General features: G+C 37.7%; 1 protein-coding gene across 3 annotated transcripts in view; it reads right to left on the bottom strand.

Moving 5' to 3' along the window:
• Positions 1-21439, bottom strand: part of Tmtc2 (transmembrane O-mannosyltransferase targeting cadherins 2) — a 379905-nt gene that overhangs the window by 216623 nt on the left and 141843 nt on the right. For 2 of the 3 annotated variants that reach the window (XM_047549588.1, XM_047549591.1), the window contains exon 2: positions 7010-7580. In XM_047549588.1, the coding sequence (XP_047405544.1) occupies positions 7010-7580 (571 nt within the window). Of the gene's footprint in view, positions 1-7009; positions 7581-8112; positions 8235-21439 lie in introns of those variants that run through there. The other variant, XM_047549589.1, reaches the window with a different exon arrangement.

Below are 21439 nucleotides of genomic sequence, written 5' to 3'. Positions count from 1 at the left end.
AATCTACCTTTCCTGATTCATTCTCCTCTGTAAACTTCATGCACCCTATCAGGCTGCTGAAACCACTGCCTAGGACTGAAGATTTAGCTCAGGGGTACAGCATGTGCTTAGCAAGCACGAAGACCAGGATTTAATTCCCAGCATGAGAAAAGTAAATAAATAAGTAAAACCACTTTTCAATGGTCCCTAGTAACACCCGTGAGTTTCTGCTCATTCTGTAATAACATCCAGTTTCTTGCTTGTCTCATCCATTGTAAATGTTTATATCTATTTTTCACGTCCCTGCTCTAGAAAGTGTTTCTTCAACCAACTCAGTAGAAAGCTTCTTCCCCTTCCTCTAAACACCTCTAGTACTCCCAATGACTCCCTCACTTCCCCCCACCTCTTTCCAGCATGAATATCGTTTCTGTATTTTACATGCACAATCGCATCTTCACACTACTCCAATAAAGTCTTTCAGAGAAGATTCTTGTCAATCCATCTCTGAATTCCCACACCATCTAATACAGTGCCTGATACAAAGATGAATTTCATCCTTAGGGACAGCGATGCACGCCTGCAATCCCAGCCACTCTGAAGGTTGAGGCAGGAGGATCCGAAGTTACTGGCAGCCCGCACAACTTAGTAAGACCCTATCTCAAACTAAAAAATGAAAAAGGACTGGGGATGTAACTCAGTGGTAAAGTGTTCCTGGGTTCTATCCCTGGAACAAAAAGAGAAAAAACAAAGATGAATTTTTCTTTTTAAAATAATCTGTGAATAGATCACTATGTCAAGTATTAAGTCTCTACTGCAAGCACAACAGAAGCTTGCAAAGGTAATCAGCTTCCCATTTTACACAACTTGAACCTAAACTACAACTAGACTATGGCATCATCTTAAATCAGTTGAGCAGAGGGGCCAACCTTATTAATCTTTGACTTTTTGAATTGTAAAATATTTTTGAACCTCGACTTTATTTGTGTTACTATCTGGTTAGCACTGTTGGCAGCTGTTCAAAGTTTTATAGTACTACAGGTCATGAATATTAAATGCTGCAACAGTTTACTGGGAGGAAATCCAAATTCATTTTTAAGTGCATGACAAATAGCCCAACAGTTTCAATAAGTCTATGAAATACTGAGATCAGAATCAGGTATCCTGCTCCATCGAGGTTCTTATAAGTCAAGGGTAAGGGTAGAGGAAAGGAAAGGAAAGGAAATTCATAAGGAAATAGAGTGGCACAGATGTTAATTAAAGAAAATCAGAAACAGCAAATAAGATTGTATTTCATTCAGTGTGACTGAAATTAGGGCCACAACTTGAGCAAAATCACAACCTAGTCTAGAAACAAAAAGGGACAGAGCCAGAAATGATGAAAGATTCCATCATTTGCCAAGTCCAGCAGTTAAGCAAATAAAAAGACATGTAGAGCCAACAGGCAAATAGGCCATGCATCTCCCTTCTGCTCTTCAGTACACAAAGGAGTCAGACATACACAAGCACTATGTATACTATCTTTGGTTTTCAGCTAGTGATGAATCCAAATCCTATAACACAACAAACTCCTACCTTTGAAAATTATTCTCAAGACAAACCTCCCAAATGGCTTGGCAGTATGGGTCACTTCTTAGGTTTGACTCTGAATACTACATTTGAATACAGAAATAAGCTTAAATAATACCTAAGAATAATAAACGTCATTGACTATGGGTACCCTCCATAATCTATATCTTTTTTGGCATTAAAACGAAAAAAGTTACTTTGAGAAAGAGATGACTCATTCTTCAAATGAAGCAATGCCTCCCATTGTCCTGTATAGGAACTTAGTCTTCTTATCTTGTTCATGTGAAACAGAGCCACCAAATTTAATTTTAAGATAATGCACATCTTGGAAGTAATTACAGTAGAACAAACGTCATCATCATTAGAGAAATTCTCAAAAGATCAAACTGAAAAGGGCTCCATGTTTCCAAATCATAAGCTAGTATCAGAATTACTACAAAGAGCTTCTGATTCCTTTTTTTCTTTGTTTTTAAATTTTTCTACCTGTAACTGAATAAGTGATTATGAGGCTAAAAAAGGGGGGAAATTTTTTTTAAAAAGAGGTTTCCACATTAAAACAGTTAACAGATGTTTTAAAAGCACAGAAAATGGCTACTAGACAAGCAATGACTGACTCAGGATAAGAAAAGTGTTGTTTTTATTGATTTTATTACCAAAATACATCCTAGGTCCTAGGATAATGGGAGGCTTGTTTAAAAAACAAATTGTGGGTAGATTAAAAAGCCAGTATTTTTTATCAAGACTATTTTAAGCAAGTATTTCAAGGATCCTCTCCCTACCCCTTGTTTTTTGACCATATGAGACTAAGTAAGTGAAAGTAATATAAGGAATGCTAAATCAATCATTTGGTGAAAGGTCAAGAAAATTTATTTTTCTGACGTGTGTCTTCCAATCTCACCTTTCAGACCTCATTAGCCCAGGAAGGAAATTCTCACTGTGTAAAGGAAGAATGCAAGGATTCACTTTACCATTACAGTCACATACTTTAAAAAGCTAAGTCTTAAGTGTGAATTAAATAATTTACTAAGTACCTACTATGTGCTAGCTGTTGTACAAGAGGCCAAAGATAACATAAGAAGCACATGAAACAGATCCCAAGGCTAACAGCTAAGAATATTTTAAAACACTGATTTTTTTTCATACACTTTTCTGAAGGTTTTGTGTTTAATGTTTTCTGACAAATCTAACTACTGAAAAAATTATAGTCTGTCAGTATTCAACCATATTATTTCATACGTCATATTACTTCTCTCAATAAGCATTTGTTAAGTTAAATGTGTTAACATTTTTAGTATACTGAGAACAGTGCCTGGCGGGTATAAACACTCTAAGTATTCATTAAATACTGAATAAAATATCCACATCTACTGTATGTTGGGTACTTAGTATTTCTCTCATACTTTACCAAAGAAAAATATAACTTCCAACATTTCCTTTGCAGAAGAGTAAAAGCCGTATAGACAATATATGTATCTTTTATAACAAGTGCTGGTGTCAAAATCCCACCATATTAAAGATCTCCTCTTGCTCCCAAAGGGTTTGTTTTTAATTAGTAACCAATATTTAAAGATAGACTTAAAAATATAAAGATAGAAAATGTCTCAGAAGAATTTAGATTTCTCTCTTCTTAAAAAAATCTTCCAAGCTCTGTCACACAGAAACCTGCATTTCTTTATGCAATAACTGAGGTGAGAAGACAGTACCAGGACTTGACCTCTAGTTCCCCAGAGTTCCTTCTGCCTGGCCCTGGCAGACATTTGAATTTGGGGACCAGGATATAATTATAAAAGTTACAAAACGAGAACCACCAACATTATGAAGAGAGAGACTCAGTATTCTTACTTTGATAAAAATATTAATGATTAAACTGTAAAGAGGAAGACCCCTGACTGGTCCTAAAAATTCCCAGCTTTAAGAGGACCACTATTTTTTAAAATGTTTTTTTAGTGTTGATGGAGCTTTTTTTAAATATATATTTATATGCAGTGCTGAGAATCAAATCCAGTGTCTCACGCATGCTAGGCAAGTGCTCTACCACTAAGCCATAACTCCAGTCGCAAGAGGATCACTACTTTTAATGAGTTCTCTAATTTGCATAACAGAGTTGAACATCTGCACACTGGGGTTTTCTGTCCATGTATAAGTTATATTTTCATAGGGTAAGGAACTTTATGACACTTGGCGATGCACAGTTGACTGGTGAGATACTTAAAATGATTCTTCTTTTCAGACTAAAAAACACCCTCTAATGTCTTTCAATCCACTTCTATTAGAAAGAATCTCTTCTCATTCACCCTAGGCATAAAACCCATATATTTTACATATAGAACCCATATATTTTACATATAGAATATGGGGATTTCTGTAACTTCCTATGCTAGCTCTGTAGTGTTTACAAGCCTCACAGTCATGAGATTATCTGTGAAAGCCTGTGCTTAAGTCTGCATCCATAAGCTTCAACTGGATTCCTAAGCAGTCCTTTTTTCATACTCTGTCAAATCACTCTATGGTTTTGTTTGTTCATTTTGGGGGTATCTGGGAATTGAACCCAGGGGTGCTCTACCACTGAGCTATATCTCCAGCCCTTTTTACATTTCTTTTTTTTTTTTTTTTTTTTTTTTTTTTTTTTTTTTTTTTTGCAGTGCTGGGGATCAAACCCAGGGCCTTGTGCTTGCAAGGCAAGCACTCTACAGACTGAGCTATCTCCCCAGCCCCCTTTTTACATTTCTAAGACAGGTCTTGCTAAATTGTGCAGATTGACCTCAAATTTGCAATCCTCCTGCTACAGCCTCCTGTGTTGCTGGGATTACAGGCATTCACCACCAAACTAGCTTCAAACAAATGTATATTTAAAGACGACTAGAAGTTTATCTTCTGGTCTTGACTTTCTTAAGGTAAAGTCTTGTAATATACATCCCTGTTTCTTCTTTCTCTCTAATGATATGTATCAGGTGCCTTCCATGTACCCAGCATTCCAGGTCACACCGAACACCTCACAATTCATATCATCATCAGAACAACTTCAGGACAACAATAACTGTCTCCATTTCCAGATGAAGAAGCAGATAGATAATGCAACCAGCCCAAGGTTACTCAGCCCTTATGAGCTAAGATATTTCCTTTCTACCATGCAGTCATCTGAGAATACATCTATCTGTTCATCTCCACACCTCAGGGAACATATAGTAAAAAAGATCACCAGACAGTCTCCAATCCTAGTATTCTACCCTTTCTTGGGTGACCTTCACCTCAACTGGAAATGAGGTGAATTGCAAAATATTCTCTATGATTCCTTCCAGATTCACAAAATCTATTATCCCAATGACCTTATTAAGCACATTGGCCCAAAAGCTAAGAATGACAAAGAGCTAAGATAGGACAGTAACTAACAGATGAGGGGTCATGCTGTCCCCAATGATATCACAGCTGTTTTCTGGTCTGTAAGCAGCAGTTGCCAGAATTCTGGGCAAGTATCCATCTGGAAACATCTCAGGACCATGAACCCTCAACAGAATTAAGTCCCTTCCATAAAACAAGGGACTTCACACACTCTACTCTTAAGATTCCTCTGCTACTGGTATTTCTCATTTTTATCAGGCAGCAGTGACATGAGTTAAAATTTCTAGATAAAATAAAGAATGCCCAAATAAATTTTAATTTTAGATAAACAGATAATTTTCTAAGTAAGTCCCAATTATTGCCTGGAACTTTCTTACAGTAAGGAACTCTACAGTAAACAACTCAGCCCTTAAAAATATGCTTCGAAAACTGAAAACATCTCATAGAACTTCAAAGGTCCTAAAAGCAAGTCCTGAATTAACATATCAAAATAATGAGATGGTAAAATGGAAATGGTGCATAAGAAACCACAATGTTTCATAGGCTAGCAACATGAGGTCCTAAAAGCTTCTGAGCATGCATCCTCAAAGAGAATGAGGACAAGGATCATACGCCATACTTTTTCTATTTGAATCCCTAAAGAGATTGTTATTGTTGATGATATCATTTTAGAGGGAAAAAAAATGATTACTCTTTCTAAATATCCTTGAAAGAATTACAACTGATTTGAAATTAAGAACTTGGCTTTTAAACCATATGTTGTTTTCCAGCATCAAACTCTACCCAGGGTTTTCTTTAAAGATTTGGTGTTTAATTGAAATTACAAAGGAATGTCATTAAGCCCTTGATACTTGAGTTCTAAGTGAAAAGGTTATGCCTCCCACAGAGCAAAAGCACAGCCAGAATTACACTGCCTACCAAGTGAAAGAAATAGCAATTAAAAATAAATAAATGTTAATGTTTTGGTTTTTGTTTCTCCCACTTTAAAAAAAAATTTTTTCTTCCCAATTCAATTCAATTTTAAGGACAAGTTGGGAACTGGAGGAAAAAGTAATCGAAACTAGGAAAACTTGACAGCTTTCTCAAGCAAGAATCTTAAACATAATTCCTTGCTGGCTGGGCACAGTGGCAGTCCCAGCTACAGAGAAGGTGGAAGCCGGAAGAACATTTGAGCCACTAGTTCAAAACCAGCCTGGAAAACACAGAACTATTCTTCTCCCAAACAAAAACACATTCCTCACTTGTGTCCAAAAGGAAGGTGGGAACTTGCCTAAAACATGGCTGAAATTTTCAACCCCTGGCCCTGTTCAGTGTTTACCCTTAAAGTCGAACCAAGGTGAGTTTTTTGAATAAAGGAAGATTGAGGAGGTAGGAAGGTAGGCAGTTTCAGGAGATACCTTGTCCTGCCAGAGTCTCCCTCTAATGCAGTAGCAAAAACAGTTCAATCTCTAAGTATGTAGGTTCCTAAGCCACTTCTGTGACCCTGAAACAGCACAGCATTTTGAAACCACTAAGGAAATACAGAAGAACAAATGTAAAACCCTGAGGCAAAGTCTTAATAGGCCTCAGGACAAAACTTATAAATAACCACTTTCTGTTTTGACTCTTCTATTCTTATACACTTTGAGAAAGGTGAATATGAGTCATTATTTAAGAATTTGACTTCTCAGTACACTAGAGAGAACAGTTGTTTTCCAAACTCAGGAAAAGTAATACTAACAAATGACGGAGGATTTCCCCTCTATACCCTATAGCATGTAGCTCAATTATCAGCTATGTTATTTTTACAAATATACATTATAGGTGATTTATTGGATTATAGAGAATTTGGCAAAAATAGTGAATTAAAATCAATAAAGATACATATTCATTTCAAGGCAAAATTATTTCTTTTACCACTTTTGAAATCATGAAAATAAGAAACCCGAGAAATAAAACAAGCAGTGACTGAAACCTTGCTTAGTAGAGAAAGGTCAAAAAGGACACTTCCACTTACTGAAGATCAAAAAGGAACTTATTTTAAATTCCACTTGAAGAGGAACAAATTTGCTTTTTAAATGGTGGCAAAGGACCAAGCAAGCAGATTACTCAGTAATCCAATGCCCGAGAGCCAACAATCACTTACTTTGTAAATGGCAGGTAGGATCTGTTTCATTTTCAGCCTGTGAAAGACAAAGACATCATAAACTGCTGAAACCGCGAGAACAGTCACTCCTTGTTCCTTCCACAACATGCTGCATCCTGCGCACAGTCCTGTCCCCAGGAACCAGCCCCAAGTGCTGGCTGAGCAGCCTCTCGTAGAACAGTGTTTAATGTAGCAGAGCAAGGAGAGGAGAAAGAAGAGACTGGCCCCAACATCGGCCCGTCCCACGATTCCAGCCACCGCCTCCGTGTGAATGGGGTGGGAGGCGAACATCAAGCCAGCCATGAAGGTCCAGTATCCATCGCCAAGGAGGATCTTAGAGAAGCTTGTGAAGAGACCAGTGACAGCCGCATGCAACAGGACATTGACAAGGTGGTAGCTCCAGGGATTCAACCCTCCAATGGCATGGTTCAGACGAAAAGAAAGAGTGCAGAGTGGTCGGTAGGACTTGTGGCTGCCACTGTGAGTCAGAAGAGTCCCCCAAAAATCATTGTAGAAAATGTGGGTCCATGGAGTTTCTGGGAGAAGGTCCTGATTAGTCTTGATAGCACGGCTAAAAAACAAAATGTTAAGAAAAAACAAATGTAAAATGCAAAAATAAGAAAAAAAATAAAAATAAAAAAGAAATACTATGACATTACTAAGATACTGCCTTCCTTGGAAACTTGATTATTATGTGGTTTTAGGTGGGATTCCAAGTACATGTGGGTGAATTTGAATCCTCCCATTAATGCTGACTAACACCACAATTAGGGCTACATTTCTTTTCCTGGAAAGCTTTCTTCCTTGTTGGAATGCAAACACCTTTGAGGAATAAAGGCAGGGTTTCTATCAGTGATTTCAGCCTTAGTGCGGCCATTGCCAAACAATTTCTCTGAAAATCACATAGCACACTGTCTGAAAATGGAGATTCCTGGCTCCAGGCTGACATGAGGCATTAAGATTAAGTCTGGGATAATTCTGGTTTAGGGAATGCACAAAGAACCAGGATTAGCCCCTAGTAAATAAAAAAAAGAAATTTAATTCTAGATAGAATAACAGTACCCAGAGCATATTTGTGTATAGGAGAAATATACACAAATCACCTGGGCATCTTATTAAATGGCAGGTTCAGACTCAGTAGAGAAGCCAGAGATTCCACATTTGTGAGGAACTTCCAGGTGATGTTGCTGCTGCTGCTGCTGCTGCTGGTCTTTGGATCACACAGAGTAGCAAAAGCCCACAGAGCTGGAGCGAATAGGCAGAATGGCTCTCCCCCATGCCATTCGCTTCCTCCAGCATTCTAGAGTAATTTCCTGCTTCTGAGCTCTCATGGGATTTACTGTGTAGATTATGGCACTTCACTGTCACCTGATTTAAAAATTAATAGTGTCAGGCTTGCATGCCCCATATTTCCAAGCAAACTTCAAGAAGGAAGGACCTACTATTTGCTGAGCACTTGGAATCTACAAAGCACTGTATTGGTCTCCTTCGCTACATCTGTCATCTAAACTTTAAAACACATGAGGGACCATGAGAAGATAGACATAAACTGTAAGAAGGTTAATAGCCGCATCCATTTGAATGGGTATTTGAAAGAAAATTTAACTATCACATCAGTGGTGGATTTTATAGATATTTTCTCAAAATGACACTGTCAAAATTTAAAATTCAATGTAAAGGGAAATAAGAAAGAAATAACAGTGCTTCGTATATGGATAAACTCTATATGCTGATGATGTCTTGTAAACCACTCAGTTCAGAAGATCCCTACGCCATTACAGTTTCCAGTGAATAGGTGGCACCCAGAGTACCTATATAACCCAAAAGAGGCATATGAGCTAAAAGGCAGGATTATAAAGCTGCAAAACTAGAAAACTGCCTCCTCTGACATCAGGGCTTCTTAAGGAAGTTTAGGTCTTTGTGTAGCTGAAGAACATGTGGTGGGAAGCTGCCCTAAGGACAATTGCCTCCAATTCCTTCACCAGGTCCACCACCTGTTATGAGGCAGGTGTGATCAAAGGAACTTTCATATGAATATGACCAAATTTCAGGCTGGAAAAGCCCTGGATTTGAGAGGAAGCATTCCTAAGCTCCAGCTCTGTAATTTACTGCCTGACTTCAAAAAGCAAGAAAACACAACAGAGATTCAAACAGATTAAGAAACATATCCCATCCAAAGTGACACAGCCAAAGGAAATGGAGCTGGTAATCCAGTTAGGATGAAATGATTGAACAATCTCTAAATTGCATCTCAATTAACTTTTCTGAGCTTCAGTTTCTGTGATACCAGTTTTACCTTGAAATCACTTAATACTTGTAATTGTTCCTCTGTCCTCTATGTAGAGATGCAGAGAATATTGTTTGTATTTTGGAGACCTCAGTGCAAATAACATCTGTGCCCTGTTGTCTGCTCATTAATACTATACAATAATATATAATGCACAATCTATAAAATGTCCCTTATTAAAATCCACTTGGCCCATAACTTATAAAATTAAATACACTTGGGGGTTATAATTAAAAAACAAACTGATGATTATTTACTATGTGCCAAATAGGATATGGGTCCTTTTACATATATTATCCATTTATGAAAACTATCACCTTTTCTACATGCTCAATAATAAAGCAGAAGATCTGTTAAAAACAGGTACTAAAAATTACTCTATGTGGTATAGTTTACTGTTTCCCAATATCTGGTCTCTCTTTTTTTCCTCATTAATAGAATTTCAGGTTATACCTGGACACATGGTCATCTGACATACTTCCTTTGATGCTAAAAGTAGTCATGTGGCTTTTGGCTACTACTTCCAGAAAACATCCTTAAAAGGAAAAACTTAACCTTTGCCTTATCCCCTACCTCATTCTTGCTATGTGGAGCACACAAGTAATAGCTGAGTTCCAGCAGCCATCTTGGCCCATAAAGTGTCCTTAGGGATAGAAATCATGCACAGCAGAGCAGCACAGTAAAAAGGAAGGAAACTGAGTCCCAGTCAAAGTAGACTACTAGTATACAGTAGTATACTAGCTGTAGACTAACAACCTCCCAGTTACCTGAGAATGAGAAATAAATAGCTACCTTAAAACTGCAATATTTTGAGTGTTAACTAGAAGAGGTGATCCTAGTCATAAGTGAAATCCTTTGTTAAGAGAAGACTGACTACGTCACAGAGGATTGATTTTCCTATTTGATTTTGATTTTCCAAATCTCCGTGTATTGACTGGGTATTAAATGAATTTCCATATAAATTGCCTTTTAAAATATTAGAAACAGATGTTTTTCTGGATCCATTAAATTAAAACACCCTGCTATGACATTCATCAAGAGTCTAACCCAGAAGTAATTGCTTAAGACTTGATAGGTTATAATTAAAATTTAAAGGAAATATGAAAAACTGCCAAACTGCCAAACAGTGTTGTCACAGAGAGAGCTGATTTCAAGTAATTCAGAACGAAAACCCACTGGCTTCTTCTAGAAATAAACCTAGCCTTCCTCTAATGTCAACGCAGAAAGCCTTCCTATCAGAGTCAGGGCAGTGGACTGCTCTGTGGCCAAGCGTTCTGAGACAAGGCTTTTCCGAGCACTGAGAGGACAACGGTTCACTTGGGACAGTACTGCACCTTTTCAGGGGCAGATCCAGAATAGATGGAGAACTGTCTTTCCTGCACCAGTTTTTCTACTACATGCTTTTAGTTCAAGGCCAGAACCAAATCTGTAAAGACTTTCAGAGAAGGAAAAAAAAAAAAACTAAAGTCTGTTCAGAGCTGCTGGAATGTCTTATTTTATAGCAAAAGACTGAGTAACCTGTAGCAGCCACAAGACATACTACATCAAACTCTCATGAAATGAGGGTTTCAAACCTAAGAACAAAATGGATAAATTGCAAGATTTCATTGCAAGAAAGAAAACTTTGAAGAACAGCCCAAAATTTACAATGTAGAAAAACATTTAAAGGACAACAAGCACTGTCAATAAAACAAAAATGGAAGAACAAGGGAACACGTCACCCATGTTCCAAACACACTTAAGGGAGACTGTGCATGACAGAACTCTCTAATGGGTGTTATCTGCCTCAGCATGTTTTTATTTAACCAATGAATATAATGGCAAAAGAACACAGAATAATACTAAATGGTATTGGGCTTTAGTATATGTCATGTCACAAGTTAGTGATAAGGGATACATTAAACCACCATTCAACTTTGGACTAAGAAAGATCTTGACCAAATGAGTCTCAGTATAATCCGAGCAATCTGCCTGCGAAATGAGAAGTAAAGGTAGTTATTCAACAGTGAGCATAATAGATTTTGATCCATTTGCATTTTCTTCTGTGAGTCCAAAATGGAAACAGTGAAACCTCTTCAGTTCTGCTCTTTGGCAGCTAATGAAACACCTTAACACAAAACAAAATTTCATGCTGATATAATCTCTGAGTTTGCTTGGTGAGTTGGTGCTGAAAATTCAGAAAGACACTAAAGAATGAGGAAATTCTCCACTCTGGGAAAGGTGGAGAAAAATCAGAGCAGCAGATGTGAAAAAGAAACAATCGCAGGCAGAATCCTCCGGGGAACATGGGACTCAGAGACTGTCTTTTGAAGAACAGTCTCTCAAGTCTTCAAGGAGGTCTTAACCTGTTTCCAGTTGTGTTCATTTGTGGCTCTTTTGTTTTGCTGCCTTGTGATTTTTCCTTTAGGAAATGTTGACAAAGGCCAGCGCTGTTGTAAAGCTGATGGATGATGTGACACTGCCATCCAAACCGTCCTTGTGCGTGCATTTCTCACTGCTATTGTTTCTGTCCGTTGACCTTTTCAGTCACAAGCACCCACATAAATGATGATCACTAGTTCTTCAGAGCAGGAGGGATGCTTAGATGCTTCAAACATCAAATGGTACACGGCTCTGAGACACTTCTGATTGTTCAACTTGAAAGCTATATAAAGGCCAAACCTTAAACTAAAACAAAGTAAAAAAATACACATTTTTTTTGCCATGGGTTGAAATTTGTTTTGTAAGAAAAAGGGTCTTCATTAACCTGTCCCACCTTGGTGCTACCCAAAGGTGCCTATCCAAACTCAAGCCCAAAAGCACAATGAAGATTTTTAGAGTCAAATGGACACACACAGGGTGAGAGGGTGGGCACACAGAATTCCTTTGCCTCTGGTACCTTGATCTCCTCATCTGTAAATTAAAGATAACTGAGATAACTGTACTTGTTCTGTAAAATAAGTGAGGGCAAATGAGAAGGTAAACAAAGGAGATTACAGTGTGTCATACAGTGAATGTGTAACACAACATATGTAACACATAGTAGCTATTGTTATTGTCAATGCCATTGACAACTACAATGGAACCTAGCCATCAATCTATCAAAGTCAATGGTACTGCTTTCTCACATACTTACAGGTTTCAAAATCATGGTCACGAAAAAAAAAAAAAATTATGTGTGTATATGTGTGTGTGTGTGTGTGTGTGTGTATATATATATATATATATATTTTTAATTTGTAGCAGGGATAGAACCCAGGGGCACTTAATTACTTAACCACTGAGCCACATTCCCAGCTTTTTAATTTTTTTCTTTTTAATTTTGAGACAGGGTCTAGTGAAGTTGCTTAGAGCCTCACTAAGTTGCTGAGGCTCGTCTTGAACTTATAATACTCCTTCCCATGACTCCAAAGTCACTGAGATTGCAGGCATGCACCACCATGCTCAGTTGGTCATGAATATTTAACTTAAGATTACTTTAAGTTTTAATGACACTTTCAAAGAAAGATAATAACCATTTACAAAGTGTCCCCTTTGGTCTTTTAATACAGGCTTCTCATTCTCTCTTTTGGGTGACCTCTATCTAACTCTGCTTGCCAGCATTTGGTCACATTTCTCAGCCCAAATACAGCCGTTTCTCTCTTGGTTCTACCGGCACACTTTCCACCTTGAGGTTTTTGTCTCCAACAACTGCAACAGGGAATGACTTCTTCCGCACCTCGAGCCCAGATGTTGTTCATGAGCTCTTACTGCCTAGCTGGTATCCACACTGAAAGAAAGGGTAAGGGAATCCTAGTTCTTCTACTAATACCACGTGTGTTACCTTTAGCTGCTCTAAATTAACTCCACTTCCTTACCTATGGTGTACAGATAATAACAACTTGTCTCACACAAGGTTCTCTTAAAGAACAAATGAGGAAATGTTAATTTATGGATTTGAATTTTACACAGCCTTGTGCAATGGACACTTGCTATTTTGAACGTATGAGTATCGTGATTTTTCTTTAGAGAAGAGCCCACATTTACTCTCAGTCCACATGGGAAGACCTTGCCACCTTATGAAAGGTCATATGACAAAGTTGATAAGTGTACCGTATCACCCCATCTCCATCTGTGGCCACACAACGGACTTACAGTCAAGTCAGGCTAATCGGAGTCAATATGACACCAATATCTACTGAGAAGCAACATATTTTTTCCTGAGAATAAGAGGGAATCCTAGGGCTTTTGGAGGATTCCCTGAAGACAATGTCTATCTGAGAGTAAAGCCAAGGTAACAAAAAGCCAGAGACAACTCCTAGTGTAGCTGGATCCAGTCATGACTGAGGCCCATACTGTGTCAAAAAATGCTGTTAATCATAAACTAGCTTGAGTTGCTGTTCTGACATGTTACCCAGTAAACTATGTAACACCATGTCATCATCATATAACATTAGTAGTTGTTTTCCTAAGCTTACAAAGTTTGAATCCAAACCAATTTTTACCACAATCTATCTCCTCCTAATTCAATCCCCACATTAACTACCATCATTATTCTACCACTGAAATCAAGATTGTATGTGAGCTATGAGAACTCCTTCTCCCCCCACCCTATTTTTTTTTTTATTTATTTATATGGAGAATTAAACCCAAGGACACTTAACCACTAAGCTACATCCCAGTCCTTTTTATTTTTGAGAAGGGTCATGCTAAGATGCTAAGGCTCACCTCGACTTGGGATCCTCCTGCCTCGGCCTACTGACTCACTGAGATTACAGGTGTGCACTGTTTCTTTTCTCTTACTTCTATTTTTAAACTGGTTAAAGATGTTTAAAAGTTTCTCAGGATATCACAAAATCTAACTCCCAGGTTTCCCTTGGAATTGCTTCTAACTTATCTTTTTGCTACCCTTAGGCAGGCATTCATTATTTTCTGTCTGTATTGCTTAGCACACTCATTGCAATTGCCTGATCATTTTTCTCTTGCCTTCTTTACACTACAGGTCCCTTTAGGAAAGGAATTATGTCTTCCTCCCAGTGTCCAATGCATCTTAAGCATGTAATAAATATTGTTAAACTGAACTGAATGGCTATCCCTGCTTGCTTTAGTTCTCACTTTGATCCATTAAGCATGCTATGGATGGAAAAAGTTCCTGAAATATAACACCAACTCCACCCCCTGCCTCAAAATTCCCTTATCACGCCCTATTTCTTTTCATCGTAAACACCCTTCAAAGACCAGCATTCACTGCCTCCCTCTTTAGGACTTCCAGGTCAATCTTTAATTACTTACACAAATGTATCCTAATGTCAGCCAAGTTTCCCAGCCTCTCTGCCTTGGCTCAAACCATTTCTTTCCTCCAGGTTTGCCTGAATTGTTGTTCTTCAACCGCTATCTTTCTATTTGTGCTTTAACACCCACCTTCAAGTTCATTTGCAAACTACTATCTCCCCAAAGCCTTTCCTAAGTAATTATTGCAGAATATGTTTGACTATACCCACACATTCCCATAAACAATGCTGACTTCATACTACACATACCAGGGATCTCGAATGGGATGATGTGTGAAAGAGATTTCAGGAGGATGAGGAAGCGACCAAGGCTCTCGGGAACAGCATACAGATGTTTTTAACATTCCTGCTTTCATCCCCTATTGAAAATTATTGCCCAATGAAAAGATTGACTCTTTTGTAAGAAAATTATTCATTCACCCATTTATTCATCCATTCAATAATGAGCTAGGACTGCTGAGGACACTGCAGATAGAATGGTTAGCAGAGTAGATTTCCTGACTTTGAGAAACATTTAGCCTGGTAGAAGAAGCAAATAAGTATACAGGAAATTTCACAATGAGATGATAAATACCATCCTAACACAAATGTTACTGCTACAGGAAAATAGAAGGCAGACACTGAATGTCAAGAGTTCCCTAAGAATGTACACCTACATCCGAGGAAGGAGTTAAATGAAGGAGTAGGCAGTTGTGAATATGTTTCTAGACCAATAGTCAATATTCTCAAAGACCATGGAAGTGGGGGAAATGAAGTATGAAAATATACCAAACTAGCTTGACTGGAAAGACATTTGAGGGATGGAAGAGCATGAATAACTGGAGTTACTGTGCTGGGTACCATTGTCATGGAGAAAGATTTGAGAGGACATGAATCTTCCCCAGTAATCTTCAGGTTTGATTCATTTATGGACTTCTTGGAATTTCTTTACCATTCCTATACTGCTAACTCCTTAGAAATAGAAAGAAAACCTAACACACAGTAGGTACCAGGTATATATTTGATGAACTGAATTCTAATTAGAGATGATTGATGCTGACAAGCTGCATTCACATTCTGGAAAAATTCTACATTGTTTCAAGTATGTAGGGAATTATCACTTGCATCTAAAAGTAGTTCACTCACTCTGGACACTAACCTCTGCCCACACTATGATAATTAACTGTGAAAAACCATCAGGTTAATTGGCTTACCCAAATGTCTTTGGCACTCATTTGCCACTTAACCTATAATCCCTTCATTAGAGTACCTCTTTAGGGATAAGCCATTATATTGAGAAAGCTCCAGTTAATATGCAAATACTTGGCTAATAGCTTAAGGGAATGGAGGAAAATACAGTAACATCTTAAACTTGTCTTAATTTTGGGATAAGCAATGTATTTCAGATTCCTAGAGGTGGGGCAAATACATTTTAGAGCTGGGTGCTAGGCTTTTGGGGTAGAGTTGTTTCCAGATCTTGGGGGCAAAAGAAGGCACAAGGCTTTATGTGTGTATCTATCAAACCTATAACACCTTGCTGAATTTGCCTGCTTCCATCTTGATCTCTTCCAACTAGATTGTAAACCGTTCAAGGGCAGAAATGATGACTTCATAAGCAACTGGCACTTAATAAATTGTCACTGTCTGGATGTTGAATGAAAAGAGGTCACAAGAAGTAACAAAGGGCCTGTTGTCAGTCAAACATCCAAGTTTACCCAGAGTAAACTGCCTGTGTAGTGAAAAGGTAAACCTAAGAATGCTAATAAGCTTTGCAACCAAAGGAATGTTTTTAATGGATCCTTCTTCCATCCCTCTGGGAGTTTTTCCCATAAGCAATAAAAGAGTTTTATGAACTACACTGTACAACAATCCTTCCCTATCCCTCACCACCTTCCTGAGAGCAAGAAAAATAAACTTCTGGTTTAAAGATGACCCTGGCACAGCTGAACAAAGCCTCCAAGCTTTGGAGATTCACTCTCCTAGAACTTCCCTGGGTGAGGCAGCTCCTTTCTTAGCCCAAGAGTTTTCTACTCTCTCCTGTTACTGGGAGAATAAAGGGAGAGAGAAATAAAAATCTTTAGTTCTCAGATAAAGCAATGTTGATGCATTTTCAAACTTTCTACAGGAACTATCCAAGAAAAACTGTTAAGTGTCCCTGAAAACTAATAATCCTTTATAACTATAACTTCAGTTATCTGCATATATTTTTAAATGTTATTTATGTGAAAGCATTCACAAGATTAAATCAAAAATACCATGAAAATATCAGGAATACCATGTTCCAAGCATTTAGTTTCACAGACTAAAAGAATCCTCCACCTTGATACTCATTCCTTGATGATTTGAAAGATTTTTCAAATCACTGCAATTTGCACAATGAAAATTATTATTTCTACAGAACTATTTGGTCACTATGTCCATACCATGTTTTCCTAACACAACAAAATACAGCGTACTTCACAGCTTCCCACTGTTCTAACCTGAATCAGTATCAGCTTAAAAGTTTAATGAAATTTTTTTCTTAATTTTCTAGACCTGAAATTAATAACAACCACTAGAAGGGGCATTATGAAGCTTTCTCACTGTCTAATTAAATCAAGTATATGCACCACTTTAATAAACGATACAATTTATGAATTTGTCAGTCTTGTGGGTTTTCATAAATCTGTAACTATATAGAAAGGTTTGTTTTGTTTGTTTGTTATTGTTGCTTTTTTGGTGCTGGGGATTAAGCCCAGGAGTACTGCACATCACCAGCCCTTTTTATTTTTTATTTTGAAGCTAGACTTGAATTTGGGATTCTCCTGCTGCAGCCTCTGGAGTTGATGGGATTACAGGCATGTGCCACCATGCCTGCTAAAAAGGTTTATGTTTTACTTACTTGTTACTTGTAATTCCTTCATGATAGGGTCTTGAGCATTTGTACTCTGTTGCAAAGTACAACTTGCTCTTCATAGTTTTTTCTATATTAAAAATACTATAAATGTTTGACTACTTAAGAGATGAAACAAACATCAAACATTTTTTTTATGAAGTTCAATGCTTTCAAAAATAAAAGGGCTCTATCAGACACCAAATGCTCAGAAAGAGACCCAAGTACAACCACCAAATTCTAAGAACAACTACTTTGTGCATGGTCTTGTTCGATGTGCTTTTATAGAATAAAAGATAAAATCTATGCACTTAAGGATTTGCTTATCCAATGCACCCTGAACAGGCACAGGTGATGAGCTGAGAATACACCTAGTCAGTTAAAATCTGAAGCTCTATAGATAAATATGCTGTACAAATTTCAGAACAGTCATACTAAAATACAGGATAATTACCTGAACATCCTAAAAACTGTATTACTTTTTTTTCTTTTTAAGTCACATCCTTGGGAAGGGTTCATAATCTCTACCTAAGGTAATTAGGAAAAGTGCCTTCTGGCTATGGTCACTGCTTCTTAATCTTGTAGGTCTCCAGCCTGAACACTGCCAGACCATGAAAATTGGAGTAAAATTTTTTAAAAGAGAAGCTAAACTTAAGAAATAAAGTGTTGGGGATGGGAAGACATTCATGTTCCATTATCCAGATGTTTGGCTTATCTGTTCACCTAATTACTGTTTTTGTCTGAGTTGAGTCTTAACCAAATCACCTGTCTTTATCCACACCTCTTCCTCAGCCAAATAGAATAGCCAAGAAGATTTTTTAGCCAAATATTTGCAACAATCCCTTGCATTTTCTACTTAAAATTTTTCGCATGCTGCCAATTTTATCCCCTCGCTGGTATTCTCATTTATTTATAATACCACTTTGCATTTGTATAGTCTTACATTTTACAAATTGTGCTCATGTTCGACTTTCTTCAATCCTCATCATGGTTCTGAGTAAGACAGATGTGGAGGGATGTGGATACAGACATGAGAAGTTAAAAGTCCTGTCCACAACTATTAGGTCAGCAAGGATCAGAGCTGCCAACATTGGAACCCAGGTTTCCACTCCTGGTTTATTTTTTCCTGATAGGGGTTGAATGGTTTCCCCTTCCCGTCCCCCAACATGTATATATTGAGGCACTAACTCCCAACATCTCAGCATATGATTATACTTCAAGACAGGATCTTTTTTGTTTTTTTCTTTTGGTACAAGGGATTGAATTCAGGGGCCCTTAAACACTGAGCCACATCCCAGCCTTCTTTTTGTGTTTTATTTTGAGACAGGGTCTTAAAAGTTGCTTAGAGTCTCTCTAAATTGCTTACATCCTCACTAAGTTGCTGAGGCTGTTTTTGAACTTGAGATCCTCCTGTCTCAGCCTCCTGAGAAACTGGGACTACGGTGATGTGCCACCACACCTAGCTGAGACAGAATCTTTAAAGAGGGTGATTAAATTAAAATAAGGTCATTAGGGTGGGTCCTATGAATCCAATCTGCTTGGTGTCCAAGAAAAGAAAATCTGGACATACAAAGAGATACCAGGGATATGTGTGGTGGATAGCACAAAGACCATGTACAGACATATCATGAAGAAGGCCATCTTCAAAGTCAAGAATAAAGGCTTCAAGACAAACCAGTCTGTTGACACCCTGACCTTGATTTCTAGCTGCCTGAACTAGAAGAAAATAAAATTCCATTGTTGATGCTACCAAGTCTGTGAAATATTATGTTATGGGAACTCCAGCAAACTGATACACACTGCTACACTAAAGATACAATCACATGTAATTACACTCACTACTGTTTATCTTACAGAGTTTCAGGGAAACTACATTTTATACAAGCCATATTTCTCCAGTACTGTGCCTGGTGTTCCATTTTTGACAATAGGTAGAATTGCTTTGTGAGTAAAAATAGGGCTTTAAGAGGTATCTTATTCTCATTCATGCCAGATTCTCTTTTAGAGAAAAAATTCCACATCTTGCCGATGGGGCTAATACACAGAGCATTAATGCTAACTAAATAGACATAATAAAGCACAAGTGCTACTTCATATTTACATTGAGATTAACAAAGTTTACAAAGCACACATATTATTTTATTCTTGCAATAATGCTGCAAACTGAGAAACCAGCAGAAAGGGTTAATCAGAGAAGAGCTCACACTTAATAAGAGGCAGAAAAGACTTACACGCTGTTCTCCAAACTGCTCTATTTAACCTTCAAAGCAGCCCCTGTTCCTGCACATGTACCATAAATCTCAAGCAAGAAGTGTTGGTAAGGCGATTTGAAAGTAAAATCCTAGTCTATTGCATTTTGTCTGGAATCCATATATCTGCCCTCAAGACTCAATAAAGCTATAAAAATGCTTTTGTACCATATTCTTTTAATTTCTGCATTTCAAAAAGAAAGTCTTCTTTTAACACTAAGGAATCTTGGAAAACGTGAGTCAAAGGAAGGTGTTAGTTGTCTTCCCATGACGGGTGAAAGAGGCAGCTTTATGAAAGCCCAAAACTAACCTATAATTTCATATTACAAAATCTAATAGAAAACATATCCTGGCAGAAACTTTGCTGCCTGCATCTCTTTTCAGCTATAAAACAGTTACACACACACACATACATCTGAGAAAGATCAGACTTTGAACATATTGCAGCAACGCACACGGAGAACATGGGAAGCTTCACCAGCGCTGCCTGCGATGACAGGGGACGCAGACATCCCTACAATAAAATCTGCCTCACAGCTAAATCAGAGAGTCCTTTTGGACACAAGAATATATGAGCCCTGATGAAAAACAGATAGGCAAGGAGGCAAACACTCTAATTTAAAACTAACACAGATGAGCCTACACAAAGTGCCCAAACATTTGGTCCACAAACTGCCAGCCACTCTCTAATCTGCCATGGAAGGCAAGAGGTATTTCTTTCAAAAATGAAGAGAGAAGAGGTATTAAGCTCCACCATTAAAATTTTCTGACATTCTAATATATAGTAGTTTCTAATCTCGATGTCATTCCTTGCCCAAACTTTAATAATCAAGAAATAAATTAAACTTTGGAGAGCTGACTTTTTTTTTGCTCTGTAGTCTTTTAAATAAATCACATGGTAGGCACTCAATGCACATGTGCTAAATGCTATGTGAAAACTATCAGCTCTTTCAGATCTCATGTTATGAACAAATTACGAAACACTACCACATTTCTTTAGGAAGAGCAGAATGTTGAGTGTGGTGTATTTTACCCTTTTACTGACTCCAAATTTGCAAACTCAGAACAGTTGAATACAAGAATACACTTGATCTCTAGATGGCTAAACCAGCTAACCTCCATAAGACTAAAATCCCAAACTAGGACCACTGGACAGTACAATCTTGACCATCGCTGCATTCAATAAATATAATTTCTGTCACCCAGCCATTGCCAATAAAATAATTTTTTCAACTTACAAGTAACAATACTAATTAAATTTTTAAGGCATAGAATGAAAAAGCAGACCCCAAGAACAAGACTAGAATATGGTGTTTCGTCAGAGAAATGAAGGCAAAACAGATGTAATTTTTCACTCCAATCTGTATGTGCGTCGGGGGGGTTCACCTTTATGCGAAACAACTCCTAAAATTCATGTTCAATGTTAAGCCTGCACGCACGCACACACATACACACACACTTTAGAGTTAACCAAATCTTGAATGAAATCATTCTTCTTAAATTCACTAGCATGTATGATTGAGCTTTCTCATCTATAAACTGCTGGCCATGTTCATGAAGATTAAATAAGGTCATCAGGTTAATTCCAAAGCACAGTGCTTGGAACGCAATATACGTTTAAGAAATGATAGGGCTATACTGTTCAGTTGCCTCACCTTCATTGATAGAAGAGAAGAGCTCAAAGGTTAGTCGGTAGCATGACATACAGCCTTCAGTTACTAGAATCACTTATGTTTTCTCTTAGCATATTCTCGAGGACCCTCACTCCACAGCGTCCATATGGAACTATGTTTG

This window comes from Sciurus carolinensis, chromosome 4 (genome assembly GCF_902686445.1).
Source record: "Sciurus carolinensis chromosome 4, mSciCar1.2, whole genome shotgun sequence".
In the NCBI taxonomy this organism is placed as follows: Eukaryota; Metazoa; Chordata; class Mammalia; order Rodentia; family Sciuridae; genus Sciurus; species Sciurus carolinensis.
Note: the sequence above shows the minus strand (reverse complement) of the source record. Positions and strands in the feature narration are given on the sequence as shown.